At 44.7% G+C, this 16,414-nt stretch overlaps 1 protein-coding gene across 2 annotated transcripts in view; it reads right to left on the minus strand.

Moving 5' to 3' along the window:
* Positions 1-749: 749 nt before the first annotated feature.
* The window catches only part of LOC106588686 (PHD finger protein 14), a 104,477-nt gene continuing 88,812 nt past the window's right edge, over positions 750-16,414 (minus strand). For both annotated transcript variants that reach the window (XM_014177927.3, XM_014177923.3), the window contains one exon: positions 750-2,296. In XM_014177927.3, coding sequence (XP_014033402.2) covers positions 2,225-2,296 — 72 coding nt within the window. In that variant the 3' untranslated portion in view covers positions 750-2,224. The remainder of the gene's footprint in view (positions 2,297-16,414) is intronic.

Genomic DNA, 16,414 nt, shown 5'->3' on the forward strand with positions numbered 1-16,414 from the left:
TCCTCCCCCATAAATGAGAGACACAGGCCCTCCAGATAATGTCTTTCACGGTTCAGCGGCTGAACAGGGGTTCCCTCCTGCCTCCCTGACATGGGAAAATGAATAGTTCCTCTTTGAAACAAATTGGCATTACACCCCTCAATGAATGAATGCCTGGATGCTTCTCCCCGCCTTGACATGGGGGATGGGGACAGGGGTTTGTGAGGCAATGAAATATAAAGATTCATCTGACAGCGTTTCATTTTTCAATCCTTTTGTATATGAATGTGTGTGAGAGAGACAGAAACAGAGAGAAATGAGAAAAGAAAGAGAGTGAAGGAAGGAAGAGGGGGGAGGAAGAGTGTATACCTGTTTGGAGGATTGTAAAGATAAGCATGAGTGTGTGTGGAGCAACGCCCCCTACTAGTGCTGGCACATGACTGCAGTTTAAATGGGGCTGAGAGTCCTTTGTGAGGATAAATAATATAGAGCAACATATTATGACCCAAGGAACACAGAGGAGTCACTGCTGTCTCTGGTCCTACTCAACACTCCATTACTGTAGGCTAGGATCTAGGATGAATCCCAAATGGCACCCTATTCCCTATATATATTTAATGTCAAATGATCAAGCAGAATGGTTGCAATTTCCTTTCTGATTTTTATGACTGAAGTTGACCCAAAGCTTTGTATAAGGAGGGTTCTTTTTTTGATGCTGACAAAGTCAAATTGAATGAATGTCAGAGACGGAAACAATATTAAAACCATAATATATTTGTGGAAATTAAGTTTATTGGCATTTAAACATTTTCGAAGTATCTAAATACTCTTAGCAAATGCATATCCCCCCAGGAAAAAGCTAAAAAAAACATGACATTTTCCTTGTTGCATTAATGTTAAATCAAAACATAGAACATTGGTAGCACTTAAACAGGCAAATCAAAGGCAAAACGTGTTGACTTGGACTGTAGTTGCTAGACAGCCTGTGTTAAAAGCCTAAGAAATCCTACTAAATAGAAATTGTGTTTGTTTCCTTTGACTTGTAGTGCTGCCACAAACAAAGAGGATCGCTGACGTCAAATGGATTGTGCTACCAACAGGCCACATCATGTGTATAAGGTTACTGACAGTATGTCAGACAGTATGAACATAAATGCATACAAATATAAAACTAAAGTCATTAAAAAGAGGTCATGACAATTGATAGAGAGAAGACCAAATAGCACAACAAAAAGTGATACAAGATCTGTACGACAAATAGTGTTTCAATTCAACTGTGATGAGAGATTGTAGAAGAAATACTCAACACCACTGAATACTTAACATACGGTGTATGTAAACCGGGCATTGAAGATATAGCAAGATCCCAGATCTGTTTGTGCTGTGCAGCCAACTCTAATAGTTCTTGTTTGTGACAGCACAAACAGATCTGGGACCAGACTTCAGAGAACATCATACTGTATTCTGATTAGTGTATGAAAATAGATCTGAGGGAAAATGTTTGGTTGGTCAAGTTTATAAAAACATCAAGCAGGTACATATCCTTTAACAGTCTGACTGGTCTGGTCCAACCAGGCACTTTCCCTGGGTTTTATATTTATTTGATTTCATCTCTGCTGCAAATTAAATCCACGACGGATGCCCCTGAAAACATAAATCTATCACTGGGCCCCACTGAATGAAAACCTTCTCTGTCAGAATACATTGATGTGCTTTTTCATTAAGTTCTTATATACAAACCATAGAAATACATTTTAGAATATATATCCTAGAATAGATTCTAGATTGTATATTTATATGATAAAACCTACATGTCAGTGACATCTCCAGTTACCATAGTGAGTGTGAGGGTTCAGCCCTGTCCCTTTCGTAAATACATACTATTCCCTCTAAAAGATAACCAAATACATTCTGTTCTCTAAAATATACTGTTCCTCTGGCTACAAAACTAACGTGGGTAGGAACTCTGTCCCATATCTTACTGAAGAGAAAAGATGAGTTAGCCTGGTCCCAGATCTGTTTGGGCCGTCTTGTGGTTGTGTAGTCATTAGCTGCAAGAAAGCACAAACAGATCTGGGACCAGGCTAGAGATGAGCAGTATGGGCAGTAAAACTGAGACACTACAGACTGTCCTGTTACCTACAGAGCTTTCAAGTGGAGTTGATGACACTGACCATCCGGTGACCACTAGCATTTGATCATTGTGCTCAAGATAAAAACTGTTGTTTTTGTTTCAGTCGGGAATTTAGATTGGGAACTCGTTCTCTGTCGTTTCCTCTTTGACAGAATCGTCCTCTTCGTCCTCTTCATGTTCCTCCTGAAACATAAAACAACATAATCGGGTCAACACAGAATATTCAGGCATGGTATTTTCCTCACCTGGGTCCCCAAAATGGGTCTCTGGAAGGTGAAACATCAAAGTCCTTTAGACCACAGTTGGACAAATCACATCCTAACTCACAACCACAAATGAGATTTTTAGAAAGGTCTGTCACAATACCAACAGGGATAAGTAGTTAGTGTTGGTAGGTTAGTGTTGTGCTGGTGTTAGTTAGTGGTGACTTCCCTGCTAACAGCATTGCTCAGCAGCCATTTCCTATTAAAACATACAGCTGTAGAGAGGCTGGGCCCAGAGGGGGCAGGCGACAGCGGCAACAGTGACTAAACGACTCTGACAGATGCAATTATCTCCATCTCTAGAGGTTAATATACACACTGAGTTAGAACCACATATACACACTGTTAGAAACATCCACACCAAGAATCTACACTAGGCCTACACCTCACGTAGGTCTGTCCATCTGCACGTTCGTGTGTATGTACACACACACTCCTTAAAGCAGTCGTTACATTTTCAGTTTCCTCTCCCAGTATCCTTATAGTATCCTCTATATCTAACCACGTAGCAAGGTGGCTATGGTACATTCCTAAGTGCTGCTTAACACCAGTGTAGACTCTCCATTAGGGCTGTGATGGTCATGGAATTATGGATGATGCTTATTGGTCAGCCAAATGACATGGTCACCATAATACCTGTTACGGTGACCACATTTTGTTACGTTACAGCCTCAATCTAAAATTGATACAATTTTTCCCTCATCAATCTACACGCAATACCTCACAATGACAAAGCGAAAATAGGTTTTTAGAAATATTATTTATATAACTATTCAAACCCTTTGCTATGAGACTCGAAATTGAGCTCAGGTGCATCCTGTTTCCATTGATCATCCTTGAGATGTTTCTACAACTTGATTGGAGTCCACATGTGGTAAATTCAATTGATTGGACATGATTTGGAAAGGCACACACCTGTCTATATAAGGTCCCACAGTCGACAGTTCATGTCAGAGCAAAACCCAAGCCATGAGGTCTAAGGAATTGTCCGTAGAGCTCTGGGACAGGATTGTGTCAAGGCACAAATCTGAGGAAGGGTATCAAAAAATGTCTGCAGCATTGAAAGTCCCCAAGAATACAGTGGCCTCCATCATTCTAAAAACTTTGGAACCGCCAATACCCTTCCTAGAGCTGGCTGCCCGGCCAAACTGAGCAATCGGGGGAGAAGGGCCTTTGTCAGGGAGGTGACCAAAAACCTGATGGTCACTGACAGAGCTCCAGAGTACCTCTGTGGAGATGGGAGAACCTTCCAGAAGGACAACCATCTCTGCAACACTCCACCAATCATGCCTTTATGGTAGAGTGGCTAGATGGAGGCCACTCAGTAAAAGGCACATGACTCTCAGACCATGAGAAACAAGATTCTCAGGTCTGATGAAACCAAGATGGAACTCTTTGGTCTGAATGCCAAGCGTCACATCTGGAGGAAACCTGGCACCATCCCTAAGGTGAAGCATGGTGGTGACAGCACTATGTTGTGGGGATGTCTTTCCGCGGCGGAGACTGGGAGACTAGTCAGGATCGAGGGAAAGATGAACAGAGTTAAGTATAGAGAGATCCTCAGGACCTCAGACTGGGGCAAAGGTTCACCTTCCAACAGGACAATTACCCTAAGCACACAGCCAAGACAACGCAGGAGGGCTTCGGGACAAGTCTCTGAATGTCCTTGAGTGGCCCAGCCAGAGCCCGGACTTGAACCTGAAAATAGCTGTGCAGCGACGCTCCCCATCCAACCTGACAGAGCTTGAGAGGATCTGCAGAGAAGAATACAGGTGTGCCAAGCTTGTAGTGTCATACCCAAGAAGACTCAAGGCTGTAATCTCTGCCAAAGGTGCTTCAACAAAGTACTGATTAAAGGTTCTGAATACTTATGTAAATGTGAATTATTTTATTCTAAAAACCTGTTTTTGCTTTGTAATTATGGGGTATTGTGTGTAGATTGATGAGGGGAAAAAAACGATTTAATGCATTTTAGAATAAGGCTGTAATGTAACAATGTGGAAAAAGTCAATGGGTCTGAATACTTTCCGAATGCACTGTATATTTACAGTACCAGTAAAAGGTTTGGACACACCTACTAATTCAAGGGCTTTTCTTAAATAGTACTATTTTCTACATTGTAGAATAATAGTGAAGACATCAAAACTATGAAATAACATATGGAATTATGAAGTAACCAAAAATAATTAAACAAATCAAAGTATATTTTATATTTGAGATTCTTCAAAGTAGCCACCCGTTGCCTTGATGACAGCTTTGCACACTCTTGGCATTCTCTCAACCAGCTCCATGAGGAATGCTTTTCCAACAGTCTTGAAGGAGTTCCCACAGATGCTGAGCACTTGTTGGCTGCTTTTCCTTCACTCTGCGGTCCAACTCATCCCAAACCATCTCAATTGGGTTGAGGTCGGGTGATTGTGGAGGCCAGGTCATCTGATGAAGCACCATCACTCTCCTTCTTGGACTAATAGCCCTTACACAGCCTGGAGGTGCAAACCAGATGGGATGGAGTATCGATGCAGAATTCTGTGGTAGCCATGCTGGTTAACTGTGCCTTGAATTCTAAATAAATCACAGACAGTGTCACCAGCAAAGCACCCCCACACCATCACACCTCCTCCTCCATGCTTCACGGTGGGAACCACACATGCGGAGATAATCCGTTCACCTTCTCTGCATCTCACAAAGACACGGCGGTTGGAACCAAAAATGTCATATTTGGACTCATCAGAGCAAAGGACAGTTTTCCACCAGTCTAATGTCCATTGCTCGTGTTTCTTGGCCCAAGCAAGTCTCTTATTATTATTATTGGTGTCCTTTTTAGTAGTGGTTTCTTTGCACCAATTCAACCATGAAGGCCTGATTCACGCAGTCTCCTCTGAACAGTTGATGTTGAGATGTGTCTGATACTTGAACTCTGTGAAGCATTTATTTGGGCTGCAATCTGAGGTGCAATTAACTCTAATGAACTTATCCTCTGCAGCAGAGGTAACTCTGGGTTTTCCTTTCCTGTGGCAGTCCTCATGAGAGCCTGTTTCATCATAGCGCTTGATGGTTTTTGCGACTGCACTTGAAGAAACTTTCAAAGTTCATTACATTTTCTAGATTGACTGACCTTCATGTCTTAAAGTAATGATGGACTGTCATTTCTCTTTGCTTATTTGAGCTGTTCTTGCTATAATATGGACTTGGTATTTTACCAAATAGGGCTATCTTCTGTATACCACCCCTACCTTGTCACAACACAACTGATTGGCTCAAACGCATTATGAAGGAAAGACATTCCACAAATTAACTTTTAACAAGGCACACCTGTTAATTGAAATGCATTCCAGGTGACTACCTCATGAAGTCGGTTGAGAGAATGCCAAGAGTGTGCAAAGCTGTCATCAAGGCAAAGGGTGGCTACTTTGAAGAATCTCAAATATAAAATATATTTAGATTTATTTAACACTTTTTTGCTTACTACTTGATTCCATATGCGTTATGTCATAGTTTTGATGTATTCACTATTATTCTACTATGTAGAAAATAGTAAAAATAAAGAAAACCCCTGAATGAGAAGGTATGTCCAAACTTTTGACTGGTACTGGATATATATATTTTCTTTCTAAGATGCACATTCTCTCCTCTCCTCAGTTCCTGAATTCATGTGCTGCTGCTGCAGGGAGGGGGGCATTGCCTAGGCAACTGAAGACTTGTTTGCTACAACACCATGCTTGTTTCAGCAAGGAGCAACAAGGTTTGGACTCAACCTCACGAATGCCCGGCCGTTCAGTCATCTGTTCGTTCCACAAAAAAACAAAACATTTATGATGGTTATTTTATTTTCATGACAGTCTTCATCCATAACCCTATTCCCTATGGTATTTATTATAACACGAGAGCAAATCTCCCGAACCTCCCAAGTGCACTTCAACAGCAGCTAATTGGGCGAATTGAGTATCTAAACATCAAGCCCCCTCCCAGGTATTCAGAGTATCTCTCGCCTCATACAGTATCTAAGGATGCGTCCCAAATGGCACCTTTTCACCTATCCCTATTGGCCCTGTGAATAGGGTGCACTGGGACTAGGGTGCCAATCGGGACGCAGCCTAACTACGTAGCAGGATCCCCCAGGCTTGTTAACTATAAGACAGTAACTGTGGAGTCGTAAATCAACCAGGGGCCAGAGTTTAGTTCTGGTTCATATATCACCCTGTAACTCACACAAACCTTGTCTGTGTCTGCACCTCTCTGGACACACTTTGATATGCAGCCTGCCCCTGGTGAAAAATGCCTTCCTTTTTCCTGAACTCAGGATACTTCTCTACTTCCCTCCTCCGCCCGGTCCTTGTGGGCCGATATAAATCTATCGTTGCCGGGGATGACATGTCGAACACCAGCCGCCGTACGTATCGGCCTGTGCCATCCACCAAATCTCTCTGACAAGCCTGCCAATTTTCCAATTACCTGTGGTACCATTCACTATCACATCCCCAGGCAGATCTCTCCCCCTCTCTCTCCCTCCCTCCCTCTCGCTCGCTCTCCCTCTTTCTCCTTCCTTGATGTAGTGTCTGTCCCTGGAGAGAAGGGGGAGGGGAGACACCCCTGTTCCTGGCCTCTTGGGGACTGATTTGCAGGGCCTGCTGCTGATCTCCTCCTCTCCCCTCCATCCACCTCCCTCTCAGGAGAATGACGGCACTACACAATACACACTGAAGGACCTAAGGAGAGAGACGGCCAATAGAAACATGGAAACGTGCTGATATGATCATTACTGCACTGCTGTGGGATTCATTAGACAAGCCATTGGATTGGAGGACATGAACAATGACAAGTAACTAACCACAACTCTATGCTGTGGTGTACCCTTTCCATTATGACCACGGCCATTCGACCTGGCACCAGGCTAGGAGAAACCCTGGGCCTGTTCCGCAACAGAAACAAGAGAGTGAGATAGTGGGTCCAGCCTAGTGTCAGGGTCCCTGACAGACAGAGTGATATTTGCTCTGTGAGGAGCGGAGCAGAATGGAGAGGCAGAGAGCCACCAGAAAGATCTCCCCTCAGAGGGCCTGGCGAAAGGGAGAGAGCAGTGGAGGAAGAGGGGATAAGAGGGAGAAACTGACAGGCTCTGGCATATCTCCATCCCTCCCCTCTGGAAGAGAGGTAGGGGGAGAGGGGGATGGAGGGGATGGGGGAAAGAGAGAGACAGAAAGGGAGAGCTCTCCATGGGTCCCCAGCCCTCTGGCACTAGCAGCATATACATGTATGATAATGAAATGCCATACTTTTTATTCTAATTGAGTTTGGTGTTCTTAAAGGGCATGCAGAGCCTGTCGTTCACCGCGCTCCTGCTTTCTCACACACCGCGCTCCTGCTTTCTCACACACCACTACTGCTGCTCTCAACATGTGAGTCTGGAAGGAGAGGAGGAGGAGAGGAAAGGAGGAGGGGAGAAAGGAGGGAAGAGAGAGAAACAGGGAAACTACTCCTCCCACACAGGAGAAGGAGAGCAAGGAGGAGAGGGGGAGGAGGATGAGGAGAGCGAAGAGAGGACAGAAGTGAACCCTAGGTGGCAACAAAGGCTCATGGAGCTGCTAATGTGCGTGAGGCTGAGACCCCCGCTGCCTGGTAGGAAGAACGCAATTGCTCTAAAAGACGAGTGAAGCACCCCCTCCCTCCCTCCCTCCCGCCCACACACGCCATGCAGGCAACTTCATAAAGCGGGATTAAAAATAATGCTGTAAAAGAAAATGTAAATGTCCAACGCTGCATGTCTCATTCTTTAATGAGCTTTAGCACCGGTCCTTTATCAAGCCGGCGCAGTCCTCAAAAGAATTAGCAGCTAATTAGTATGACTTATTTTCCTTATCGTGTTTTCTGCTTTTATTGTATTTAGTAGTGTGGTTGTCTGCGGTGCACTGTGTGTGTGTGGTGGAGGAAGCAGTGCTATGGAACTGGGTTTCTTTGATCGGTGCTGCTGGGTGGTTCTGAGGGGGTTACAACATCCCAGCAAGGTATTGATGCTCCTAGAGCCACATGAAAACACCCACAGTGTGAACAACATTAAAGCATACAAATAATTACCGATCAAAACAACTCATGTGACCCAAACTAAAGTCCAAAAGAGAGCATACACACACAGACACTGGTGTGAAGCCCTGTGTGTATTCATAGTCATCAAACACCATTTTTTCACAAAGACGTTTAGTCATTTTGAAAGGGACAGATTAAATTCTAATGGCACAAAACAAATTGATTAAGCCAATGAAGAGTCGTGTGTCTGTGTGTGAAGAGCTGTGTGTCTGTGTGTGAAGCGTCGTGTGTCTGAAGAGCTGTGTGTCTGTGTGTGAAGCGCTGTGTGTCTGTGTGTGAAGCGCTGTGTGTCTGTGTGTGAAGAGTCGTGTGTCTGTGTGTGAAGAGTCGTGTGTCTGTGTGTGAAGCGCTGTGTGTCTGAAGAGTCGTGTGTCTGTGTGTGAAGCGTCGTGTGTCTGAAGAGCTGTGTGTCTGTGTGTGAAGCGTCGTGTGTCTGAAGAGCTGTGTGTCTGTGTGTGAAGCGTCGTGTGTCTTAAGAGCTGTGTGTCTGTGTGTGAAGGGTCGTGTGTCTGTGTGTGAAGGGTCGTGTGTCTGAAGGGTCGTGTGTCTGAAGAGTCGTGTGTCTGAAGGGTTGTGTGTCTGTGTGTGAAGGTTCGTGTGTCTGTGTGTGAAGGGTCGTGTGTCTGTGTGAAGAGCTGTGTGTCTGTGTGTGAAGGGTCGTGTGTCTGTGTGTGAAGAGCTGTGTGTCTGTGTGTGAAGAGTTGTGTGTCTGAAGAGCTGTGTGTCTGTGTGTGTGAAGACTCGTGTGTCTGTGTGTGAAGACTTGTGTGTCTGTGTGTGAAGAGTTGTGTGTGAAGGGCTGTGTGTCTGTGTGTGAAGTGTCGTGTGTCTGTGTGTGTGAGTGAAGGGTCGTGTGTCTGTGTGAAGGGCTGTGTGTCTGTGTGTGAAGACTTGTGTGTCTGTGTGTGAAGAGTTGTGTGTGAAGGGCTGTGTGTCTGTGTGTGAAGAGTCGTGTGTCTGTGTGTGTGAGTGAAGGGTCGTGTGTGTGAAGAGTCGTGTGTCTGTGTGAAGAGCTGTGTGTCTGTGTGTGAAGGGCTGTGTGTCTGTGTGTGAAGGGTCGTGTGTCTGTGTGTGAAGAGCTGTGTGTCTGTGTGTGAAGTGCTGTGTGTCTGTGTGTGAAGAGCTGTGTGTCTGTGTGTAAAGGGCTGTGTGTCTGTGTGAAGAGCTGTGTGTCTGTGTGTGAAGAGTCGTGTGTCTGAAGAGCTGTGTGTCTGAAGAGCTGTGTGTCTGTGTGTGAAGGGCTGTGTGTCTGTGTGTGAAGAGCTGTGTGTCTGTGTGTGAAGAGCTGTGTGTCTGTGTGTGAAGAGCTGTGTGTCTGTGTGTGAAGGGCTGTGTGTCTGTGTGTGAAGAGTCGTGTGTCTGATGAGTCGTGTGTTTGAGTGTGTGCATGTGTGTCAGTGTTTGAGCATGAATGTGTGTGAATATGTGTATAAGTGTGTGTGTGTGTGTGTGTGTGTGTGTGTATGAGAGTGGGAGGTTATGAGCGTGAATGTGTGTATGTGTGTGCACTGGTGTGTTTTAAAGCCTCTGTTGCCATTCAGGTGAGGACACAATAGCATTGGTTGGGTCATAAACAGTCGCTTCATTAGCTTGTTCAGACTGTGCGTTACGCGCTACATTTAACCCCCTCTCACTCACACACTCTGCCTCTTCTCCTCTACCTCGCTCTTCTCTTCTCCGGTCCTCTTCTCCCTCACTTTTTCCTCCCCTCTCCTCTCTTCCCTACTCTTCTCCCTCTCCTAATGTTTTCCTCTCCATTGCTCCCTACATCCCACCGCCCAGCCAAACCAGTCACCAGAAAGCAGCGCAATTACATTTCATGACTGGGCATATTTGTGATTCCCATTTCATTTATTACAAAGGGCATTCATTAATCTCCCTTCTTTTCCGAGAAGTGGAATTTCATTTTAGTGAGGCATGACAGATACTGAGGTGAGCCTACCAGGCCAGGTCTAATTTAATCAGAGGTAAAATGCACAAGCGGGAGGTTTTTTATCCTCTGTTTGATAAGCGCTGATGCTCACAGGGAAAGTATATGGTGGTGGTGGGAAGAGAAGTCATTTCTCTCTGTTTCCAATTTGAACCATTTAAAAAGTGGCACGGAATCATAAATAGCGACTAAAGTGCTTGGAAGGAATCGGCGGGCCAAATTGGCTCAAGTGCCTCCTCCATTATCTCTGAGTGCTGGAGAGGAGAAACAAATCAGGAACAAATAAAAACAACAGAAATGTCAAAGAAGTGGAACATGAGGGACCAGAGGACAAGTCAATGAGAAGCCTGGCAGCTTGAGCGATTGTTGACTGCTGAATGTGGCTACCAAGGACTGGAAAGAGCACTAAGATGCATTCCAATAATCTCTTCTTTCTCTTGTGCACTTGTTCACTTCCCTCCACGGATTTGACAGAAAATGAGTGGCGCAAGTAGTGAACGAGTGCACACTTTAGGATGAATAATTCATTACTGGGAAATACCCCTAGAGAGGTAGTATATGGTGATTAAACTACAGGACTCTACACTAAAGAGGTATTGTACTGTTGACTGGTCATCTAACTACACTAGAGAGAGGTACTGTACTGTTGACTGGTCATCTAACTACACTAGAGAGAGGTACTATACTGTTGACTGGTCATCTAACTACACTAGAGAGAGGTACTGTACTGTGGACTGGTCATCTAACTACACTAGAGAGAGGTACTGTACTGTTGACTGGTTCTAACTACACTAGAGAGAGGTACTATACTGTTGACTGGTCATCTAACTACACTAGAGAGAGGTACTGTACTGTTGACTGGTCTACTCGGCCTACACTACACGGACACTACACACTAGAGAGAGGTACTGTACTGTTGACTGGTCATCTAACTACAGGACACTACATAGAGAGAGGTACTGTACTGTGGACTGGTCATCTAACTACAGGACACTACAATAGAGAGAGGTACTGTACTGTGGACTGGTCATCTAACTACAGAACAGTAGAGGTGTACTGTACTGTGGACTGGTCATCTAACTACAGGACACTACACTAGAGAGAGGTACTGTACTGTGGACTGGTCATCTAACTACAGGACACTACACTAGAGAGAGGTACTGTACTGTGGACTGGTCATCTAACTACATGACACTACACTAGAGAGAGGTACTGTACTGTGGACTGGTCATCTAACTACAGGACACTACAATAGAGAGAGGTACTGTACTGTGGACTGGTTATCTAACTACATGACACTACAATAGAGAGAGGTACTGTACTGTGGACTGGTCATCTAACTACAGGACACTACACTAGAGAGAGGTACTGTACTGTTGACTGGTCACTACACTAGAGAGGCTACTGTGACTGGTATCTAACTACAGACACTAGAGAGAGGTACTGTACTGTTGACTGGTCATCTAACTACAGGACACTACACTAGAGAGAGGTACTGTACTGTGGACTGGTCATCTAACTACAGGACACTACAATAGAGAGAGGTACTGTACTGTGGACTGGTCATCTAACTACAGGACACTACAATAGAGAGAGGTACTGTACTGTGGACTGGTCATCTAACTACAGGACACTACAATAGAGAGAGGTACTGTACTGTGGACTGGTCATCTAACTACAGGACACTACAATAGAGAGAGGTACTGTACTGTGGACTGGTCATCTAACTACAGGACACTACAATAGAGAGAGGTACTGTACTGTGGACTGGTCATCTAACTACAGGACACTACACTAGAGAGAGGTACTGTACTGTGGACTGGTCATCTAACTACAGGACACTACACTAGAGAGAGGTACTGTACTGTGGACTGGTCATCTAACTACAGGACACTACACTAGAGAGAGGTACTGTACTGTGGACTGGTCATCTAACTACAGGACACTACAATAGAGAGAGGTACTGTACTGTGGACTGGTCATCTAACTACAGGACACTACAATAGAGAGAGGTACTGTACTGTGGACTGGTCATCTAACTACAGGACACTACACTAGAGAGAGGTACTGTACTGTGGACTGGTCATCTAACTACATGACACTACAATAGAGAGAGGTACTGTACTGTGGACTGGTCATCTAACTACATGACACTACACTAGAGAGAGGTACTGTGGACTGGTCATCTAACTACAGGACACTACACTAGAGAGAGGTACTGTACTGTTGACTGGTCATCTAACTACAGGACACTACAATAGAGAGAGGTACTGTACTGTGGACTGGTCATCTAACTACATGACACTACAATAGAGAGAGGTACTGTACTGTGGACTGGTCATCTAACTACAGGACACTACACTAGAGAGAGGTACTGTACTGTTGACTGGTCATCTAACTACACTAGAGAGAGGTACTGTACTGTTGACTGGTCATCTAACTACAGGACACTACACTAGAGAGAGGTACTGTACTGTGGACTGGTCATCTAACTACAGGACACTACAATAGAGAGAGGTACTGTACTGTGGACTGGTCATCTAACTACAGAACACTAGAGAGGTACTGTACTGTTGACTGGTCATCTAACTACAGGACACTACAATAGAGAGAGGTACTGTACTGTTGACTGGTCATCTAACTACACTAGAGAGAGGTACTGTACTGTGGACTGGTCATCTAACTACAGGACACTACAATAGAGAGAGGTACTGTACTGTGGACTGGTCATCTAACTACAGGACACTACAATAGAGAGAGGTACTGTACTGTGGACTGGTCATCTAACTACAGGACACTACAATAGAGAGAGGTACTGTACTGTGGACTGGTCATCTAACTACACTAGAGAGAGGTACTGTACTGTGACTGGTACTAACTACAGAGAGAGGTACTGTACTGTGGACTGGTCATCTAACTACAGGACACTACAATAGAGAGAGGTACTGTACTGTGGACTGGTCATCTAACTACAGGACACTACAATAGAGAGAGGTACTGTACTGTGGACTGGTCATCTAACTACAGGACACTACACTAGAGAGAGGTACTGTACTGTGGACTGGTCATCTAACTACAGGACACTACAATAGAGAGAGGTACTGTACTGTTGACTGGTCATCTAACTACACTAGAGAGAGGTACTGTACTGTGGACTGGTCATCTAACTACACTAGAGAGAGGTACTGTACTGTTGACTGGTCATCTAACTACAGGACACTACACTAGAGAGAGGTACTGTACTGTGGACTGGTCATCTAACTACAGGACACTACACTAGAGAGAGGTACTGTACTGTGGACTGGTCATCTAACTACAGGACACTACACTAGAGAGAGGTACTGTGGACTGGTCATCTAACTACAGACACTACATAGAGAGAGGTACTGTACTGTGGACTGGTCATCTAACTACATAGAGAGAGGTACTGTACTGTGACTGGTATCTAACTACACGAGAGAGGTACTGTACTGTGGACTGGTCATCTAACTACAGGACACTACATAGAGAGAGGTACTGTACTGTTGACTGGTTCTAACTAGACTAGAGAGGTACTGTACTGTGGACTGGTCATCTAACTACAGACACTAGAGAGAGGTACTGTACTGTGGACTGGTCATCTAACTACACTAGAGAGAGGTACTGTACTGTGGACTGGTCATCTAACTACAGGACACTACAATAGAGAGAGGTACTGTACTGTGGACTGGTCATCTAACTACAGGACACTACACTAGAGAGAGGTACTGTACTGTGGACTGGTCATCTAACTACAGGACACTACAATAGAGAGAGGTACTGTACTGTGGACTGGTCATCTAACTACAGGACACTACAATAGAGAGAGGTACTGTACTGTGGACTGGTCATCTAACTACAGGACACTACAATAGAGAGAGGTACTGTACTGTGGACTGGTCATCTAACTACAGGACACTACAATAGAGAGAGGTACTGTACTGTGGACTGGTCATCTAACTACAGGACACTACACTAGAGAGAGGTACTGTACTGTGGACTGGTCATCTAACTACAGAACAGAGAGGGTACTGTACTGTGACTGGTCATCTAACTACGACAGAGAGGGTACTGTACTGTGGACTGGTCATCTAACTACAGGACACTACAATAGAGAGAGGTACTGTACTGTGGACTGGTCATCTAACTACAGAACTAGTAGAGAGTGTACTGTACTGTGGACTGGTCATCTAACTACAGACACTACACTAGAGAGAGGTACTGTACTGTGGACTGGTCATCTAACTACAGGACACTACACTAGAGAGAGGTACTGTACTGTGGACTGGTCATCTAACTACAGGACACTACAATAGAGAGAGGTACTGTACTGTGGACTGGTCATCTAACTACAGGACACTACAATAGAGAGAGGTACTGTACTGTGGACTGGTCATCTAACTACAGGACACTACAATAGAGAGAGGTACTGTACTGTGGACTGGTCATCTAACTACACTAGAGAGGGTACTGTACTGTGACTGGTTCTAACTACACTAGAGAGAGGTACTGTGGACTGGTCATCTAACTACAGACACTACACTAGAGAGAGGTACTGTACTGTGGACTGGTCATCTAACTACAGGACACTACACTAGAGAGAGGTACTGTACTGTGGACTGGTCATCTAACTACAGGACACTACAATAGAGAGAGGTACTGTACTGTGGACTGGTCATCTAACTACAGGACACTACACTAGAGAGAGGTACTGTACTGTGGACTGGTCATCTAACTACAGGACACTACAATAGAGAGAGGTACTGTACTGTGGACTGGTCATCTAACTACAGGAACACTAGAGAGGTACTGTACTGTGGACTGGTCATCTAACTACAGACACTACACTAGAGAGAGGTACTGTACTGTGGACTGGTCATCTAACTACAGGACACTACACTAGAGAGAGGTACTGTACTGTGGACTGGTCATCTAACTACAGGACACTACAATAGAGAGAGGTACTGTACTGTGGACTGGTCATCTAACTACAGGACACTACACTAGAGAGAGGTACTGTACTGTGGACTGGTCATCTAACTACAGGACACTACACTAGAGAGAGGTACTGTACTGTGGACTGGTCATCTAACTACAGGACACTACAATAGAGAGAGGTACTGTACTGTGGACTGGTCATCTAACTACATGACACTACACTAGAGAGAGGTACTGTACTGTGGACTGGTCATCTAACTACAGGACACTACACTAGAGAGAGGTACTGTACTGTGGACTGGTCATCTAACTACAGGACACTACACTAGAGAGAGGTACTGTACTGTGGACTGGTCATCTAACTACAGGACACTACACTAGAGAGAGGTACTGTACTGTGGACTGGTTATCTAACTACAGGACACTACAATAGAGAGAGGTACTGTACTGTGGACTGGTCATCTAACTACAGGACACTACAATAGAGAGAGGTACTGTACTGTGGACTGGTCATCTAACTACAGGACACTACAATAGAGAGAGGTACTGTACTGTGGACTGGTCATCTAACTACAGGACACTACAATAGAGAGAGGTACTGTACTGTTGACTGGTCATCTAACTACAGGACACTACAATAGAGAGAGGTACTGTACTGTTGACTGGTCATCTAACTACAGGACACTACACTAGAGAGAGGTACTGTACTGTGGACTGGTCATCTAACTACAGGACACTACACTAGAGAGAGGTACTGTACTGTGGACTGGTCATCTAACTACAGGACACTACACTAGAGAGAGGTACTGTACTGTGGACTGGTCATCTAACTACAGGACACTACAATAGAGAGAGGTACTGTACTGTGGACTGGTCATCTAACTACAGGACACTACACTAGAGAGAGGTACTGTACTGTGGACTGGTCATCTAACTACAGGACACTACACTAGAGAGAGGTACTGTACTGTGGACTGGTCATCTAACTACAGGACACTACACTAGAGAGAGGTACTGTACTGTGGACTGGTCATCTAACTACAGGACACTACACTAGAGAGAGGTACTGTACTG

This window comes from Salmo salar, chromosome 27, assembly GCF_965601325.2.
Source record: "Salmo salar chromosome 27, fSalSal1, whole genome shotgun sequence".
Lineage (NCBI taxonomy): Eukaryota > Metazoa > Chordata > Actinopteri > Salmoniformes > Salmonidae > Salmo > Salmo salar.